This window comes from Gracilinanus agilis, chromosome 3 (genome assembly GCF_016433145.1).
Source record: "Gracilinanus agilis isolate LMUSP501 chromosome 3, AgileGrace, whole genome shotgun sequence".
NCBI classification, from domain to species: domain Eukaryota; kingdom Metazoa; phylum Chordata; class Mammalia; order Didelphimorphia; family Didelphidae; genus Gracilinanus; species Gracilinanus agilis.
The window spans coordinates 11402446-11420917 of NC_058132.1; the positions used below are offsets into that span (position 1 = coordinate 11402446).

Here is an 18472-nt window from a genome sequence, read left to right on the forward strand (position 1 = left end):
GTGAAGAGTTTGGGGTGAGTCCCTTGTGTGCTTCAGCTTCTTCAAGTTAGTAGATGAGACCTCAATTAGATGAATTCTGCAAGCTCAGCTCTAAATCTTGTGACTTTTGCTGGTTTAGGGGTCAATAACATTCAAGGATGTGGCTGTGGACTTCACCCAGGAGGAGTGGTGCCTGTTGGACCCTTCTCAGAAAGAGCTGTACAGGGAGGTCATGCTGGAGAATGTGCAAAATCTACTCTTTGTGGGTAAGGACTATTTTCTCTGTTAACTCTGAATCTGCATTAAGGGAATGTCTTCATTCCATGCTAAAAGTACAGAATTTTAAGCCTTTGTCAATGATTCAAAAAGTTCTATATCCCCTAACTGGGTAAAAGGCAACTTCAAGTCCCTGGACCCTTATTGAGCCTTCATTAGTGCCTCCCACGTTCACCCCTTCAAGTTAGGGATATAGAAAGTAAAGGTGGGGACAATTGGGTAGCTAGCCAGGCCTAGAGAGGGTGGTCCTAGTTTCAAATGTGGCCTCAGACACTTCCCTAGCTTTGTGACCCTGGGCAACTCACTTGACCCATATTGCCTAGCCTTTACCATTCTTCTGCCTCAAGATGGAAGGTAGGGTTTTAAAAAAAAAAAAAAAAGTAAAGGGAAGGGGATGGAGGAGAAGCTATTGGACTTCAACTCAAATAAGGAGGAGTAGCAATTATGATCTCAGATAAAGCTAAAGTAAAACTAGATCTAATTAAAGGAGATGAGGCTGATAATTATATCTTGATTAAAAAAGTAGTCTAGATAATGAGACCATGTTAGTTCTTAATATGTATGCACCAACTGATAAAGTCTCCAGAATTTTATAGTAGAAACTAAAGGAGAATAAGGAGGAAATCACTTGTAAAACTATACTGGTAGGGTAAGTCAACTTTCCTTTGTCAGAACTCTTAAGGAATAAAGGGAGGGTATGAAATTTTAGACAAGTTATATTTAATAGATATCTGGAGCAATCAGAATGAAAAGGGAAAAGAATACATCTTCTTTTCAGGTGCTCTTGGAAAATATGCAAAAGACCAGTATCTGGGTATAAAAACTTCACATTGAAATGCAAAAAACGGAAGTAATAACTGCAACCTTTTAAGATCATAATGCAATAAAAGTATTGTCAATAAGAATTAATGGAAAGAATAGTTTAAAATTAATTGGAAACTGAATAGTTGGTCAAGAGAAGTGAGTCAACAAACAAATGATGTACAAAGTCAATGATGTCATAAAAGGAATCACAGTGAGGAGACAACATATTAAAAGTTGTGGGACATAACCAAATCAGTTCTTTTGGGCAAAATTTATAGCCGTGAATACTTTTATTAATAAAATAGAAGGAAAGAATGAAAAAGAACAAATTAAAAATTCAATTAATGACTACATTGCAAATCCAAAAAATCAAAGGAGAAATGAATGTAATTGAAAATAAAAGAACTATTGAACTTATGAGTTTCTTTTCAAAGAAAAAAAAGGGCAGATAAAATAAAGTATTAATCTAACTACTATTTAAACAATTTGGCAAAAAAGAAAAGTAGTCCTAAGGTGTTTTTAGTATGATTCAAATAGGATTCTGATAGATAAGCCAGGAGGAAGAAAAACAGAGAAAGAAACATTTTCTTTATGAATAATGATGAAAAAATATTAGCTCACAGTTTATTCTCTATGACCAGGTGGAATTTATATCAGGGACACAAGACTGGTTTACTATTAGGAAAAGTATCAGAATAATTGTCCATATCAATGTGCAATCTAATAACAAATTAAATTAATTAAATTAGGCTAGCAAGGCCTAGAGAGGGAGGTCCTAGGTTCAAATGTGGGCTCAGACACTTCCCTAGCTTTGTGACCCTGGGCAACTCACTTGACTCCGATTGCCTAGCCCTTACCATTCTTCTGCCTTGGAGCCAATACACAGTATTGACTCCAAGATGGAAGGTAAACTATCAGAATAATTGTCCATATCAATGTGCAATCTAATACCAATTACACGATTATCTCAATAGATGAAAAAAAGATCTTCCACAATATACAATGCCCATTCTTTTTATAAAAACCTTAGAAAGCAAAACAATAAAAGGGCCATCCTTGAAAATAATAAGTATTATCTGTAAAAAAACCATCAGCAAGTATCATATATAAAGGGGTTCAGTTAGAAGCCTTCCCAATAAAATCAGGACTGAAGAAAGGATGCATATTATCACCACTATTATTTAATATTGTATTAGAAATATAAGCCTCAGCAATAAGCTGTTTTATTTTTCCTGTAATTGCCTGTAATAACCATTTTATCATGTTTTCAAAAAGTTTTGAGATCCAAACTGTGTCCTCCTCCTCCCTCAGATGCTAAGCAATTTGATCTAGTTTTTAATTTAAAATTTTCTTTTTAAATTTCTTTCCATAGTTATTTTATTCATGTTGTCTCCCTCCATTCTTCCCTCCCCATACTGGAGTTGAGAAGCAATTACACTGCATTATGCCTATATTATCACTCAAAATTTATTTCCATATTACTTATCTTTGTAGTAGAACAATCTTTTCAAACCAAAACTCATATAAATGAGTGTTTAATCACATATTTAATTTTGGATTTCAACTCCCACAGTTCTTTTTCTCAATGTGGATAGTATTCCTTGTCATAAGTCCCTTGGAATGTCCTGGATTATCACATTCCTTTTAGTAGCTGTTCAGTTTCTGTGTTCCGATGTTCTGGTTCTGCTTATTTCAGTCCCCATCAATTCATGTGCCATCGTTCCAGTTTTTATAGAAATTAATCTATTCATTATTTCTTATAGCACAGTAGTATTCCATCACCATTATATGCCACATTTTGTTCACCACTGGAGAGGCCCTCCTTCATTTTCTAATTCTTTGCTAACAGAAAAAGCACAGCTAATAATATTTTTGTAACATCAGGTCCTTTCCCTTTTTTTTAATCACTTGAGGACACAAACATAGTGGTATTGATGGATCAAGGGCATGCATTCTTTTGAAGCCCTTTGGGCATAATTCCAAATTGCATACCAGAAAGGTTGGATCCATTCATAACTCCACCAGCAACACATTAATGTCCCCATTTTGCTAAATCCCCTCCAACATTTATTATTTTCCTTTACTATCATATTGGCCTCTCTTCTAACTGTGAGGTTGTAACTCAGAATTGTTTTGATTCGTATTTCTCTATTCAGGAGGGATTGAACATATTATTTCATGTGATTATTGATGGTTGTTATTTCTTAGTCTCAAAACTGCCAATTTCTATCCCTTGACCATAGATAGTGTTGTCATTTTTATTATATTAGCTCATCCTACCCAAGAACAATTAATTAATTATTTTTTTTAGCTGTTAAATGTAGTTCCATTTGTCTGAAAAGTATTTTGAACAAATGAAACCATAGTAACCAAGTAAAGAAGAGAAACTAACTGGGAATTACATTTTTACAACAGATTTCTCTGATCTCATTTTTCATACGTGAAGATTTAGGTCAGTCTTGTCTAAGAATGCAAGTGTTATATTCAAATCCTGAGAAAGGTTGGTCTCACCTTGATTGACAAGGGAGGTATTTGGAGAGCATAGAATGTTCCTAGATGCTGTGAGCCAGGGGCAAAAGTTGGCCTGGGAGTATAAATACCCATAACAGCTATCTGGGAGGATGGTGTTCTCTCTCTCTCTCTCTCTCTCTCTCTCTCTCTCTCTCTCTGTCATTTGGACTTTGGTCCCTAGATCTTTAGGTCTCTAAATCTTCCTAGCTCTTTAGGTCTCTGGGTGCCTGGATGGTAAAGGGAGGAAGGGAGTTCTGAGGAAGAGGATGGTAGAATTTGAATCCTTCCTGAAGGCTGTAAAGGCTAGATCATCATCAAATATTGATAATAAGGTGAGAGGAATTTACCAACACAGCTGCAGCAAGGGCAGTCACTTCTCTGGTTTAGCTGTGGCCAAGCTGAACCAGAGGGGTTGTGAAGAACAAAAGCTCCAGCTTTACCAGATCAATAGCCTCAAGTCCTAAGTGATTATAGATTATAGATGTTAGATTGAAAGGGTCTCCTATCCTGATTATCCTTTCCACAATTAAGATCATAGATAAAGCATTTATTAAGTACCTTCCTGAGTGGTCATTATATCAAGACCCTTGGGAAGGGAGTAATCAGATGAACAGATGAACATTGTGATCCAAGGCTAATCAGAGCCCAGTATTATTTATTTATTCAACTCCAGATTGGGCCTGTTACCCATCCACCAAACCTTTCAGGGTCCTCCCTGGGAAACTTATAGAAAGGGGAAGTTGTAAAACTTGCTAGGGTGATTGGGTTGGTTTTACCCTGTCATCAACACCTAGGGAGATTACAGAGATACATTTTACATCACTGTATCCATATGTCCTGTAGGACCTCCCCACGTATTTGTTATAACACAAGTCATTCCCTAGTGGACATATGGTCATAGGTTATAAACAAGCAGTTTTTCAGATGAAGAAATCAAAGCTCTCAGTAATCATATGAATAAATGTTATAAATGCCTCTTGATTAGAGAAGTCAATTAAAAGAACTCTGAAGTATCACCTCACCCCTAACTTATTGGCCAATATGACAGCAAAGAGAAGTGACTCAGATTGGAGGGAATGTGGTAAAATTGGGACAATTAATACCTTACAGTTTGATTTGTGAACTGATCCAAACTTTATGGAGAACAATTTGAAATGATTTTCAAAGCAGTGCATACCTTTTGATCCAGTAATACCACTACTAGGTTTGTGCCCCAAAGGGATGAGAAAAAAAGGGAAAGGACCTACTTGAAGGACAATATTGGAAATCAAAGGACTGTCTATCAGTTGATGAATGGCTGAACAAATTGTCCGTATATGAGTGTAATGTAATACTATTGTGCTGTAAGAAATGACGAACAGGATGATTTCAGAAAGTGCTGAGATGACCTCCGTGAGCAGATGCAGAGGTAAATATGCAGAAGCAGGAGAATGTTACACACTATAACAACAATGTTATGGAATGTTCACCTGTGATAATTTTGGCTACTCTCAGCAGAACAATCATCCAGTACAATTCTGAGGGATGTCTCCTGAGAAACAACAGTTGGAATTGGAATACAGATGAGAACATGCAATTTTTCAATTGTTTATTTGTGTTTTTTTTGGAGTTTCTGGTTTTATCTTATTATTCACTTCAAAAAATAAACAATATGAATATGAAATTTAAAAAGAAGTATGAAACTATATCCCATAATCTCTAATTCTGCCTACTCTAGCAATTTTATCCTTATTCCTCCTTCATTCTTACCTCAAATTCCAGGCCTGGTGATAGGAATGAAAGGAAGGCAGTAAGCATTTAAAAATACCTGCTCTATGTGCTCTACTAGGTAAAACAGTTCATCGTTATCATTATTTTCACAAAAAGCATATGAGTTTGATACACTTATTGTCCTCAATTCATAGTTGTAGCAACTCAAATAACAGTTTAAACAACTTAACCCAGGCATCCACTTACCATCTCTCTCAAGATGAATTAAATTTGTTTTTTTCTGACTCCCAAGTTCTGACCTCTTCACTACCATTTGCCTTTAATTTCTAGATCGTGGGGGTTGTGGAATATACCTATCCTTTTACTACAAGAGGTAAATCAAGATGAAATTTTCTGACTGCAAATGTGTTACACGATCTCTGATCTGTTGTAAATGTCGCAACAATGAATACAACAGAACCATTCTATAGACCTTGCTGCCTGTCCCCTTTCCATTGAGAGTACCACATTTTTAATTTTTATCTCTTGATCCTTTCATTTATCCTCATGCCCGGGGCTAGCAGTTATAAGAGAAAATTTTATCTCCTGTTTTCAGTGAGGGGAATCACCTTGGCTGCTAGAGAAAAAAGGCCCAAAGATCTCCTGTCTGGAGGAGTGAGGTGAAAGAGGGTGTTTAATGGCTGTTACCCCAAAAGACTTTGATCTGTTGTAGTGAAGGGAGGGCTAGACTCAGGGGCTGGCAGACCATCCCTTAATTATACTGTTCATTTCCTGAGAGATGCATGATGGACTAAACATGGAATATTAGGCATAATATTTGGTAGATTGTAAAATAAGATGAATATTTAGTATTTCTGCACTGAATACCATAATGTCTTTGTATCTGTAGAAAAAAGAAGAAAACTTACACTGAACCTTGAAAATTTCTGTATGAGAGTTAAAAAGATTGAAGTTGTTTCTCAGCTTAGCATAGGAAATTCACCAAGAAAAACCATGTGATACTTGATCCAAAATAATGGGAATGTGCAGATCTAGGCATGTCTTAGTAGTATAATGGCAAGGATGAAAGAAAAAAAATGAGAGATAATATGAGTTTCAGCCAGGCATCACAGAGGCTACTCTGATCAGGCTTGGGCTATCTTTGTTTTATGGTTGGCATGGAATTTCATTTTCAACATACATCTTTTCTTAGAGATAAGGAATCAATTATAACTTTGTTACTAACGAATTTTTATTCTCCAGTAACTTTCAATATTTTTCAAAGGTAGGTGGGGTGAAACATACCCTTCTTTTCAAGGAACAACTTCTCTATTTTTCATCCATTCTCCTTCCTATGTTAACATTTCAGATCACGCATCAGGGGAGGCTTGGAAACAGTCCTCACCTGATATTATGCCAACTCCTGTATATGAGAGTGAAAAATCAGAGTACACTTTTGTTAGGAGTTAAAATCTTTAGCATTTACTATCTGTTGAGTAGTTATGAATTAACTTTTACAGGGAATTTCTGTATTATTACATGTAAGGGTGGGATTTCCTGGGAATCTATAAATGCTCTAGTAACAGCCTTTACTGTTCTTCTGTATTTCCCTGGGGCTGGGTAGTCATATTGATCATAGCAATTCCAATAATGTGGAGTTTAGATAACAAAGGAGTCACACACCAGAGTCTGAGTGGTTGTTTCCATTCTCCCTGAGGCCTCCCATGCAGTCCTCAGTTTTCATCTGCAACCATGTCAGACAGGGTGGGTTTGATGGCTCCTGGCAGGAATGAAATGTCTGGAAGGTTATCTAAGATTGACAAAATTATAAGATTTAATCAATGAGTGACTTTAAAAGGAAAAACTGGAAGTGCAATGGAGAAAGATTGTCCAGTACTGTGAACAAAGCATTCTTAAGCACCAGATTTGAATTGTAGTCTACTTGAGAGGAAGTTGGTCAGGTCAATTCTCTATTCTTTACATATGACATGAGTTTTGAAGTATGATGAGAGTCTTGGTCTTGTCTATATCACAGATCCGTTTTGAGATTTCATTGTTATTGTATGTGAAAGTATTTCTAAAATCTTCAATGTTTCAGTTAATGACCAAATGGTGTATCCAAAGTCTGATTCTGCTCCTTTAAGTTTGAAAACTCTTTTTGGCCTTGGGAAATAGAATAAATCAACTTACTGTCATCAGAGGAAAGAAGTTATATTCAGTCCACTTTTGTCTTTTGTTTATATCATTATTTTTTCTTCAGAGGCAGAGACTAATGTTGAAGAAAGGGATATGTCTGCAAAGCTGCACTTTTTTGTGGAGGGATCTGGCCCTCCAGGAGTCATGAATAAGGGTCCCTGTGACTTCATTTTGAGAGAAATTTGTGACTCTAATATCAAAGTAAATAAAAATCCAAAGAGTGACTGTGAATTTGATGAAGTAGCAGAGAAATTCAGCCAACATTCAATCCTAAATCAGTATGTGAAATTGATGTCAGAATATGACTGTGGTCTGGATAGTGAATACAGCAAATGCTTTCCTGAAAAAGTAGGATTTAAGCAACCTTATGAGAAGCCTCCTGAAATGCCCATGTATCAGGATAACATAGGGAGAATCACCTATGGCTCGAGTTTAGCTCTCACAAGACATCCCAAAAGTAAACATGTAGAGATGTTTTCTGTCAGTAATAAAGAGGAGAGACCTTTCAGTCAGAACTCTGACTTTGATTCATATCAAATAATCCACTCTGGAGAAAGACCTCATCAATGTAAAGAATGTGGAAAGGTTTTCACAGTGAGGGGTAATCTTGTTAGACATCAGAGAATCCACACTGGAGAGAAACCTTATGAATGTACACAGTGTGGAAAGGCTTTCACACAGAGAAATAATCTTACTCAACATCAGAGAATCCACACTGGCGAGAAACCTTATGAATGTACAGAGTGTGGAAAGTCTTTCACACGGAGGCAGGATCTTACTGTACATCAGAGAATCCACACTGGAGAGAAACCTAATGAATGTACACAGTGTGGAAAGGCTTTCACAAAGAGGCACAGTCTTATTGTACATCAGAGAATCCACACTGGAGAGAAACCTAATGAATGTACACAGTGTGGAAAGGCTTTTAAGCGCAGATGTGATCTTGCTGCACATCAGAGAATCCACACTGGAGAGAAACCTTATGAATGTACACAATGTAGAAAGGCTTTTACGCGCAGATGTGATCTTGCTGCACATCAGAGAATCCACACTGGAGAGAAACCTTATGAATGTGCACATTGTGGTAAGGCTTTCACACAGTTGGGCAATCTTCATGTACATCAGAGAATTCACACTGGCGAGAAACCTTATGAATGTAAACACTGTGGAAAAACTTTTACACATAGGACCAGTTTTGCTGCACATCAAAGGATTCACCATAGTGAGAAACATGAATGTACACAGTGTGGAAAGGCTTTCATACACAGAGCAAGTCTTGCTGCACATCAGAAGATTCACACCAGAGAGAAACATTGAGTTTACACACTGTTGAAAGGCTTTCACATGCAGGGGAAATCTTGCTAAGCATCAAAGAATCCACACTAGAGAGAAAGGTTTTGAATGTAATAAATATGGTTAGCGATTTTCTGTATGCTTCACATTTGCTTCCTGTCAGAAAGTCCTCACTAGAAACTATAAGAGAGACTGATCTTATAGTTGCCACTCTCTTAGCTTATTTTATATAAGAGGATCCACATTAGAGAGGAACTTTAGTCATAGGATTAGTGTTATAAGGTGTTCTGGCAACAATTATCTCTTATTCCCAAATGAGATTTCCTTTTGGATAGAAATCATGTTCCTATCATGAATGAAGAAAGACATTGAAATGGAGAATCTAGAACTTTTTCAGTAGGGAAAAATGTCTTTTTTTTTATTGATTATTTAAGAAAATTTTTCTGTGGTTACATGATTCATTTTTCTCTCCCTTTCTCCCAACCCCCACTCCAATAGCCAACACACAATTATTCTGTTATTTTACATGTATCATTAATCAAGACTTATTTATGTATTATTGATATTTGTACTAGGATGATTGTTTAGAGTTTATATCCCCAATCATATCCGCATTGACCCATGTGATCGAGAAGTTGTTTTTCTTCTATGTTTCTGTTCCCACAGTTCTTTCTCTTAGGTCACTCAGAAATGTCCTCGATCATTACATCACTGCTAGTAGAGAAGTCCATTACATTAGATTGTGCCACAGTGTATCAGTCTTTATGTATATGGTTCTCCTGGTTCTGCTCTTTTCACTGTGTGTCAATTCCTGGAGGTCATTCCAGTTCTCATAGAATTCCTCTACTTCATTATTCCCTTTACCACAACAGTATTCCATCACCAGCTGATACCACAATTTGTTTAGACATTCCCCAATCAAAGGACATCCCCTCATTTTTCAGTTTTTTCTGTCCACAAAGAGCACAGGTATATATTTTTTAATTTTTTTTCATATTATAATAAAAGATTTTTCCATGGCTACATGATTCTTGTTCTTACTCTTCCCTCCACCCAACACGAAATCCCCCCCACCCAACCCCTGAAGCCAACACATATTTCCATTGGTTTTTACATGTGTCATAGATCAAGACTTATTTCCATATTGTTGATAGTTACACTAAAGTGGTTGTTTAGAGTCTGCATCCCAAATTATATCCATATCAACCTATGTGTTCAAGTAGTTGTTTTTTTCTTTTGTGTTTCTACTCCCATAGATATTCCTCTGAATGTGGATAGTGTTCTTTTTCATAGGTCCCTCAGAATTATCCCAGATCATTGCATTGCTGCTAGTACGGGAGTCCATTACATTCAATTTTACCACAGTGTATCAGTCTCTGTGTCCAATGTTCTCCTGGTTCTGCTCCTTTCACTGCATCAATTCCTGGAGGTCATTCAAGTTCCCATGGAATTCCTCCAGTTTGTTATTCCTTTGAGCACAATATTCTATCACCAGCTGTTATGAATACAAGAAGAGGTGAAGTCCTATTATATGTAAGGGGGGGGAAAGGGGTTTTTTGGGTTCAGTATATTAAAGATTGCTTGCCAGAGGATTGAACAATTACCAATCCTCAATTAAGAATAATCTCAAGTCAAAATTGACTTTTGTGAAAGTTTATTTACAATTGAGAAGAGAGAGAGGAAATAAGGATATAAGAATCTAACACAGTAGGTAAATTACTAAGATCTTCTAATTAATCCAGGTAGATCTAATTAACCCTCAGCCTAGAGTCAGAGGGCCAGAGGCCAGGAGGTGAATGAAGCTCATTCACAGAGTCTATTAAGGGAAATTCCTTAAGAGAAGTTCAGGAAGATTCAGTCTTTAAACTCACCACTTGGACTTCTAAGGAAGGTATTGAAAAGTTTCACCAAGGTCTCAGTGTTCTAGCTAGAACTCCTTCATGAACCAGGAAAACTAGAAGACTGAGCTTCCAATCACAATAGATGCTTCTCATAGTAATGCTTAGGGGGCAGTCAGTTGATTCTGATTCATCCACTCTAGCACACATGGGTTAAGGACCTCCCAGAATTGGAGGTGCTCTCACCTTTAATGATTAAATCTAAAGATAGGCAGTGTAATTAATTATTACATTAATTAATATGCAGCAATTACTTAATTCATTTAAATAAATAGAATAATTGATTTAATTGGTTATTAATAAGAATTAATTATTAATTGATAATTAATCTAATTATCACAAATATAGGCAATCAGAGAAGCACTCTTGTTTGGCCAAGATATGGGAGCAGAGATTTGCTTCCTATAGCAGTCTGGCAAAGCTTCCCTGAAGGAGTTAGAATTCTCAAGACAGACCTCAAATCTTAGCAACCGCTCTTAGCTGTCTGTTGGCTTAGAGTTAAGTAGGAAGTAGGTCTTGACTTCCTGGGACCTTAACAATCATTATTGGTTTAGCACCAGTTTGATCTAGATGTAATTTGATCAGCTAGATTAGTTACCAAGATCTACGTACAATTATCTATAGGATGTTGTCTTCAATAAAGTAAGTTGTCAAACTCTTGAATAAGACCATTAGAGGCTTTTTGTAACTTGACAGGAAGGTAAACTGGGAGATGGGAGAGAGGGAAATAAGTGAAGCCTAACGAATCTTGCCTAATAATAAGTTATGCTTATATTTAAATATAGAGTTGTCCTTGGTGCAGAGATCAAGGGATTTTGAGAGTCTCCCTTGACTCTGAAACTGGTATGGATTCTGTGGATGCTGAGGCCAGGGAACTGTGAAGTCTCCCTGGGTCAGAGGCTGTTATTGATTCTTGATGATTTGATAAGATCTTATATGATAAAGCTCAGTGGCCTATCAATACTAAGATTATTGATATAGTTAACAATGTAGTTTAATCCTGCCTGCCTGCCTATATCAATCTTCCTCCTCCAGGGGCCTGGATATCAGACACCCTCCTCCCTCCCAACCCAACAAGAGGGAGTGGGTTGAAGGGTCTGTGCACCTCAATTTATACACCTTTCCTAACTGTCAGATTGGCATTTGCCCAGGGCTGGTTTGACAGGTTCTGAGTTCTAAAGGAGCAAATTGCTTTTGCACGTAAAGAAAATGGCTGACTACTGTACATTACACAGCAGATACCACAATTTGTTCAGCCATTCCTCTATTTAAGGGCGTGCCCTTGTTTTCCAGTTTTTTGCCACTACAAAGAGTGCAAATGTAAATATTTTTATACATGTCTTTTTCCTTATGATCTCTTTGGGATATAAACCCAGCTGTGGTATGGCTGCATCAAAAGGCAGGCAGTCTTTTAATGCCCTTTAGGCATAGTCCCAAATTGCCATTCAGAATGGTTGGACCAATTCACAACTCCACCAGCAATGCATTAATGTCCCTATTTTGCCACATCCCCTCCAACATTTATTACTTTCCTTTCCTGTCATGTTAGCCAGTCTACTAGGTGTGAGGTGGTACCTGAGAGTTTTTTTGGTTTGCATTTCTCTAATTATAAGACATTTAGAACACTTTTTCATGTGCTTATTAATAGTTTTTATTTCTTTTATCTGAAAATTTCCTATTCATGTCCCTTGCCCATTTATCAATTGGGGAATGGCTTGATTTTTTTTTACAATTGATTTAGCTCAGTTAAACAGATCTGACTGGAACAAAACTAAAAAGGGTTTATTTCTGGAACAACTAATGAGGAACAAATGATGAGGGTGTCAGGGAAAATGGGTGCAGGAGGTCCCTAAATTCCCTTCCCAAATAAAGACTTTAAGGACTATAATCATGACTAACTATAGAGGAAATCTGGTAAGGTAAATGTTCAAGGCAAGTTTGTGACCCCCCAGGGGCCAACTCCCCCCACCAGAGTCCAGGTTCCCTGGCCAAACTGAAGAAACTTTGTAAATATATCTTCCAAGATGGTCAGGAACTGATGGGGAACAAATTTGAAGGGTTGTAATTGCTGAAGGTCTTTGGAAACTCGTCAGATTTGCTTTTGAAGGTACTGCAGCCCCTCCGAAGCTAGAGAGAAATCCCTTGGTTCCTTCCCACAAGTGTTTGCACTGAGGCCAACTATCATTCTCCTCCTCCTCAAAGTTCCATCAGGGAATTCCAACATGTAGGTTTGTTCCAAACTCTTACAAAAGAAATACAGTGCAATGAAGAATCATAACTCAGGAGATCCCAGTGAAAAGGACAATTATGTAAATTCTTTAGAATGTAGAAAATGAAGGGGAAAGGTGTTAATTCTTTCTAATAGAAATGAAGGAAACTCAAAGTGAAATATCTATGACAAAAAGAGAAATCATATAAGAAGATGGACAAGGGGGAAAAGTTTTTTTTATCTACACCTAGCCTCTACCTGGACGTGAATTTTGTGTGCAAAATCTCTATTAATACCCAGGCTGTTTTTCCTTTCAGATGGGCATTGAAGGGAACCCTATAACTCCCAAGGCAGCCCCTTGCCCTTTGGAAGATACTGTTAATCAAACAGGTCAGGTCTTCACTGCGTAAGAAATCTTAAAGAATTCATAGCTTGACCCCTTGGACATCATCCTAAACCTTAAGAGGGTCCAAAACCCTCAAAGGACTGCAGTTCAAGAGAATCAATGCTGAATCATTCTAGGAAAAAGGAAAGAAAAGAAAAAGATAAAAAGTCAAATGATCTGTAGTGAATACAAAAACAAAATTTAAAAAAAAAATTTAAACTCATGGCTCACATTGAAAGACCTATCAATTGGGAAATGGCTGAGTAAATTGTGGCAGATGACTGTAATAGGATATTATTATTTTACAATGTTATTTTTAAAAATGATGAAGGCCAATATTAAAAGGGAAAATAGTATTTTAATAAAAGCCATGCTGATAGAGATAAATTATTAGACCACACGTGTGGTAAAACTCTTCAAAGTTACCTCTAGTGCCAGTCCTTGCTATGTAGCCAAAAGAGCCCATCTCAAGCCGGACCTCCGAATTTAAGCTGCCCTATATGTGGGGACATCAGAGATGTCCCCAAGTCCAAAACTGGACACCGGAATCCCATTGGATTACGGGGAATGTAGTTTCATTGTTCCCCACATGTCCACAGGAAGTTTGTAAGATACTACATATCTTGATGCTCAATATTTTCAAATAGAACCCCAAGTTATTTTAAATAACACATTACCCCCCTGAGATCAGGTGAAAAAGACTGGTCTTTTTCGGTGGATCTTAAACCAAAAGAAAAGAGGATAAAAGCTATCCGCATTGACAAAAAGCCAATTTGGGGCAGTCCCCTATTGGCACAAGAGTGTACATTCAAAACAAATGCATTCAACTCATTCAACTCCCCATAGTCCAAATCAACTGCACTCCAAAGTTCAAATTTGGATCTTCATGATCCAGTGAAGGCTATTGAGACATCTTCATGGTGTCTTCACCAAACAGGTTCGTTGTCTGGATTCTGGGGTGATGGCAATTTTCTTATCCTCAAATTACTCTCAAAAGAATTTAAACTTCACATTATTGATTATAAAACATACATTTTCTTCTGAGAATTATACATTACCCTCCTGATGTTACTCCTAAAGGAGTAAAAATTAACTTGCATTATAGATTATAATTCAGACATTATGATTATAAAAACTTAACCCCCCCCCCCCGAGGAAAATTCTAAATAACACATTACTCCCCTGAAGAGGTCAGCCAAGGATGCATGGCTGAGTCACGGGGGTTGCATGAAATCAATTGGCAAAAGAAATAATAATAAAAAAAAGAATAACAGGCCCTTGAATCAAGGCCCAATTAAAGTGATTTAAGCAGTTTGTAATTACCCATTCAGGGCTAGGACTATAGAAAATTGCCATTCTCTCTATATATAAGAGAAATAAGGGGAATGCCTTTCTTTGATCTGATTTGCCTTCAACTTCTCAGGGAATGAGCCAATAAATAACCAATCTTAGGTGCTTTACTAGGAATCTAAGTTAAAGGGGATCCTCATCCTCTAAAATGTTGGAAAAGACTGGAACTCCAAAATACTCAAACCCCAGTTTCAATCCCTTCAGTATCGGCATAGAAGTTTTGCAATCCATGACCTGTATGGCCTTCTGCCTGGGCAGATTCGCAGTCTCCATGGCCTTGTGGCTCCAGTGTTCCCTTCTCCTGGAATAGACAGAGAGGCATTAAATCACAGTCCCACGGTATTTACCAATTATTGACAGATTACCATAGTCTCAGGCTCTTCAGGTATGCATCCTTATAGCAAATATATATTTGCATTAAGCTTATATCACTGTAAAATAAAAAAAAAGATAAATAATGATTATATATGTAATTCCAGTACAAGATGAAAAAAAGGAAAAATCAATTGCTCTAATTAAATAAAAGAACGTTTTAAAAATCAAAAATATATATAGCTTAGAAGTAGTGAAGTTTTGTTTTTTTTAAACCCTTGTACTTCGGTGTATTGTCTCATAGGTGGAAGATTGGTAAGGGTAGGCAATGGGGGTCAAGTGACTTGCCCAGGGTCACACAGCTGGGAAGTGGCTTAGGCTGGGTTTGAACCTAGGAACTCCTGTCTCTAGGCCTGACTCTCACTCCACTGAGCTACCCAGCTGCCCCAGGGTTTTTTAACCCAAAAATGAGATTCATTTTCTGTGAGTTTAAATGGGTTTTACAAAATAGCAGATTCACAATGCACATTCAAATAGAGTGCCACAACGTCTAATAACACATTATTTTAGTGACTTGTTGTGATGTAAAAAAAAATCATATACTTGTTACAAATTTAAAACCTTGGCTAAGATATTTTCTCAACAAACTGTGTTACTGCCTCCATAGCAAAATCTGATATTAAAAAACCTTCTGGTCTAAATTATCCTCAGGAATTCTAGATCCTTCTGATGAAAGCAGGCTAAAACATAGAGACTAACATCACCATACAGGAGCTTTCCTGGCTTCCTGTTTAAAAAAATAAGACAACAATTCTTCACAATAAAATATATAAAAGTTTATCCTTTAAGACAACAATTCTTTAAAATAAATACATAAAGGGGCAGCTGGGTAGCTCAGTGGAGTGAGAGTCAGGCCTAGAGACAGGAGGTCCTAGGTTCAAACCCGGCCTCAGCCACTTCCCAGCTGTGTGACCCTGGGCAAGTCACTTGACCCCCATTGCCCACCCTTACCAATCTTCCACCTATGAGACAATACACCGAAGTACAAGGGTTTAAAAAAAAAAACAAAAAACAAAATAAATACATACATACATACATACATACATACATAAAAACCTTATCATTTATACAGAAGGGACTAGGATCTAAAGTAAATTTTTAAAAGACCTCTCACAAGATTACAATTTAAATCTCAAGGCATCAAAACCTCCAAGGTTGTACACAATTAAGGCAATTTATAACTTTAAAATGTGTAAGATGTTCAAATGGTATGAGAACAGCATTGTTTTGATTACAGTAAAGCCTTAAATAAATTAGGAAATACAATATGAGTACCAGATAACAAGCTATACAGTCAAAAACCTCTTACCAGTTCTAATAGAATTTTTTTTCATTATTTGGGAGTTACAATAAAATCATAAACAGAATTAATCTAGCAGCCAAAAACTTCATTAGTTTAAAATGATTCAGTGCAACAGAAAAATCAACAAAATAAACAAAATTAATTCACAAAACTAATCAGCAAAATACAGTAAGATAGAGTCTTTTTAAAACCCATTCAGTTCTTAGGTCCTAAAGTCCACCTCTGGTCCAATTCAAAGTTCAAATTCAAGGTCCTTATAATCAGTCTCTCCTCAAAGTTCAAAGTTCCAAGCAGGTATGGGGTGAATTTCTTCCCGAGTTTCAGTTTAATAATCATAAGAAAGTTTGGAATAGGCCATGCGGCCGGAGAAAAGCTTAGACAGAGATGTCCCCACGTCTAAAACCAGATGCCAGAAACCCATTGGATCACCTATATTTTTATATGCTATAATTTTAATATATATGCATATATATGTATATATGTTATAATATTACTGCTTAATCACAAGGCTTTAGACTTTGGGAACCTGCCGTATATTGTTAAATGCTATGGGACTGTGATTAATGCTTCTGTCTGATTCCAGGAGAAGGGAACCAAAGAGCCGTTAATAGTGCTAAGAAAGCACAAGGTTATGGAGACCGACTGACCAATCCAAATGGGATTGATGAGAACATCTGCACAGTGCCAAGGAGCACAAGGTCAAAGAGATCATACAAATACAGGTGGGATTGAGGTACTCCCACGCCAATACTAAGGACTTGAACTCAGTGTAAGAATTGAAGTTGAGACACAACATATGTTAAGATGTAGGACTCTTCGAACTACACTGCCAATCAAGTACCGCAGGTTGGCCATCATCTGGCTCACTCATATATTTCTGAGAATGAAGGGAATGACAGGCACTTCCCTTGCACATAAATCTGGTCCTTTTTTCTCTCTTATAGAATGGCAACTTCCTGTAGTCTTGGCTGCAAATGGGTAAGTGTGGTATTATTGCATTGTGTCCTACAGACTAGTAGGATGGAAATTACATTAATGGGACCCTAATACAAGGGCCTGTTATGAATTTATTTTTATTCAGAAATTTTATATACATAGCTTTTGATATTTTGATTCTGATTTTAATGTTTTCTTTTTTCCCCCAAAGTCAATTTTTCTTCTATTTAATTTTCCTTTATACTTTTGTTTCTTGCTTTGAATTGACTCATACAACTCCATAACTCAACCATGTATCCTGACCTGATATGGGTATTTCTTTTTAAATACCCACGTGAGGAGGGATTGTATTTTTATAAAATCCAAGATTTAATTGTATTTTTTATTAAATCCAAGATTTGGTTTTTTGATTTTTGTTTGAGAAAATTCTGAGAAAGAAACTTGCTGATTCTTTAATCCAGGGAATGAACTGTTTGCAGAGAGATGCCTGAAGAATCTACATTTAATCAAGAGATCTAGAATGAACTTTGGGTTGCAATTGATTGAACTGATGGGGTTTGTTGCACGGAGTGATCCAGAATTAACTTTGGGGTAAAACTGATTGGACTGATGGGGTTTGAACAGCTACTTTAAATGTACATGTTATACCAATAGGGGACTGCCCCCAATTGTTTTCTTGTCAATGCACTTAGCAAAACATTGGTTTTGCCTTCTCTCTCTTCCATTTCCCTCTTAACTATTGTAGTTAGACGACCTTTATGAGTATAAGATGATTATGTGAAATGATCACTTGGGGTGACTAGCCACCCAATATGATCATCAGGGGGGATTGTGTAAATGGAATTAGCTCCAGCCCATTCATAGTTAAAACTCTACTATCAGAGATGATGTCATCCCTACCTCCCTTAGTGGGGAGGGGAGATGAGTTACCCACACTTGACAATAAGTAACAAATCAAGAACAAAGGACTGCCCTTTGGGCAGTCCAAATCAGTGTAGAGGCTGCCATGTGTCCACTTGAATTAGAGGTGGACCCACAGGAAGTGATGAGACACACTATCTCTTCACATATGTTGGTTACTTCCTGTTGGGGCAGTTCCTGTTTTGAATTTGGTGCTGAAGGATCTCGGCTGAGACCTCAAGCTGCTTCCACTCTGAATGGTCACATAGGTAAGCTAGGGAAGTGAAGTGGAAGAAAAGGGTGCACAAGAACTGCATTGCTGGATAATTTGTTTAGCTTGTCTTTTGATTATAGCAAATTGAGATTTTACA

The 18472-nt window shown here is 37.1% G+C and overlaps 1 protein-coding gene across 1 annotated transcript in view; it reads left to right on the forward strand.

The window, feature by feature from the left end:
- Window positions 1–151: 151 nt before the first annotated feature.
- Window positions 152–18472, forward strand: part of LOC123240737 (zinc finger protein 260-like) — a 195229-nt gene continuing 176908 nt past the window's right edge. Inside the window, exons 1-3 of the mRNA XM_044668450.1 lie at window positions 152–245; window positions 7520–7935; window positions 8137–8686. Coding sequence (XP_044524385.1) covers window positions 212–245; window positions 7520–7935; window positions 8137–8686 — 1000 coding nt within the window. The 5' untranslated portion in view covers window positions 152–211. The remainder of the gene's footprint in view (window positions 246–7519; window positions 7936–8136; window positions 8687–18472) is intronic.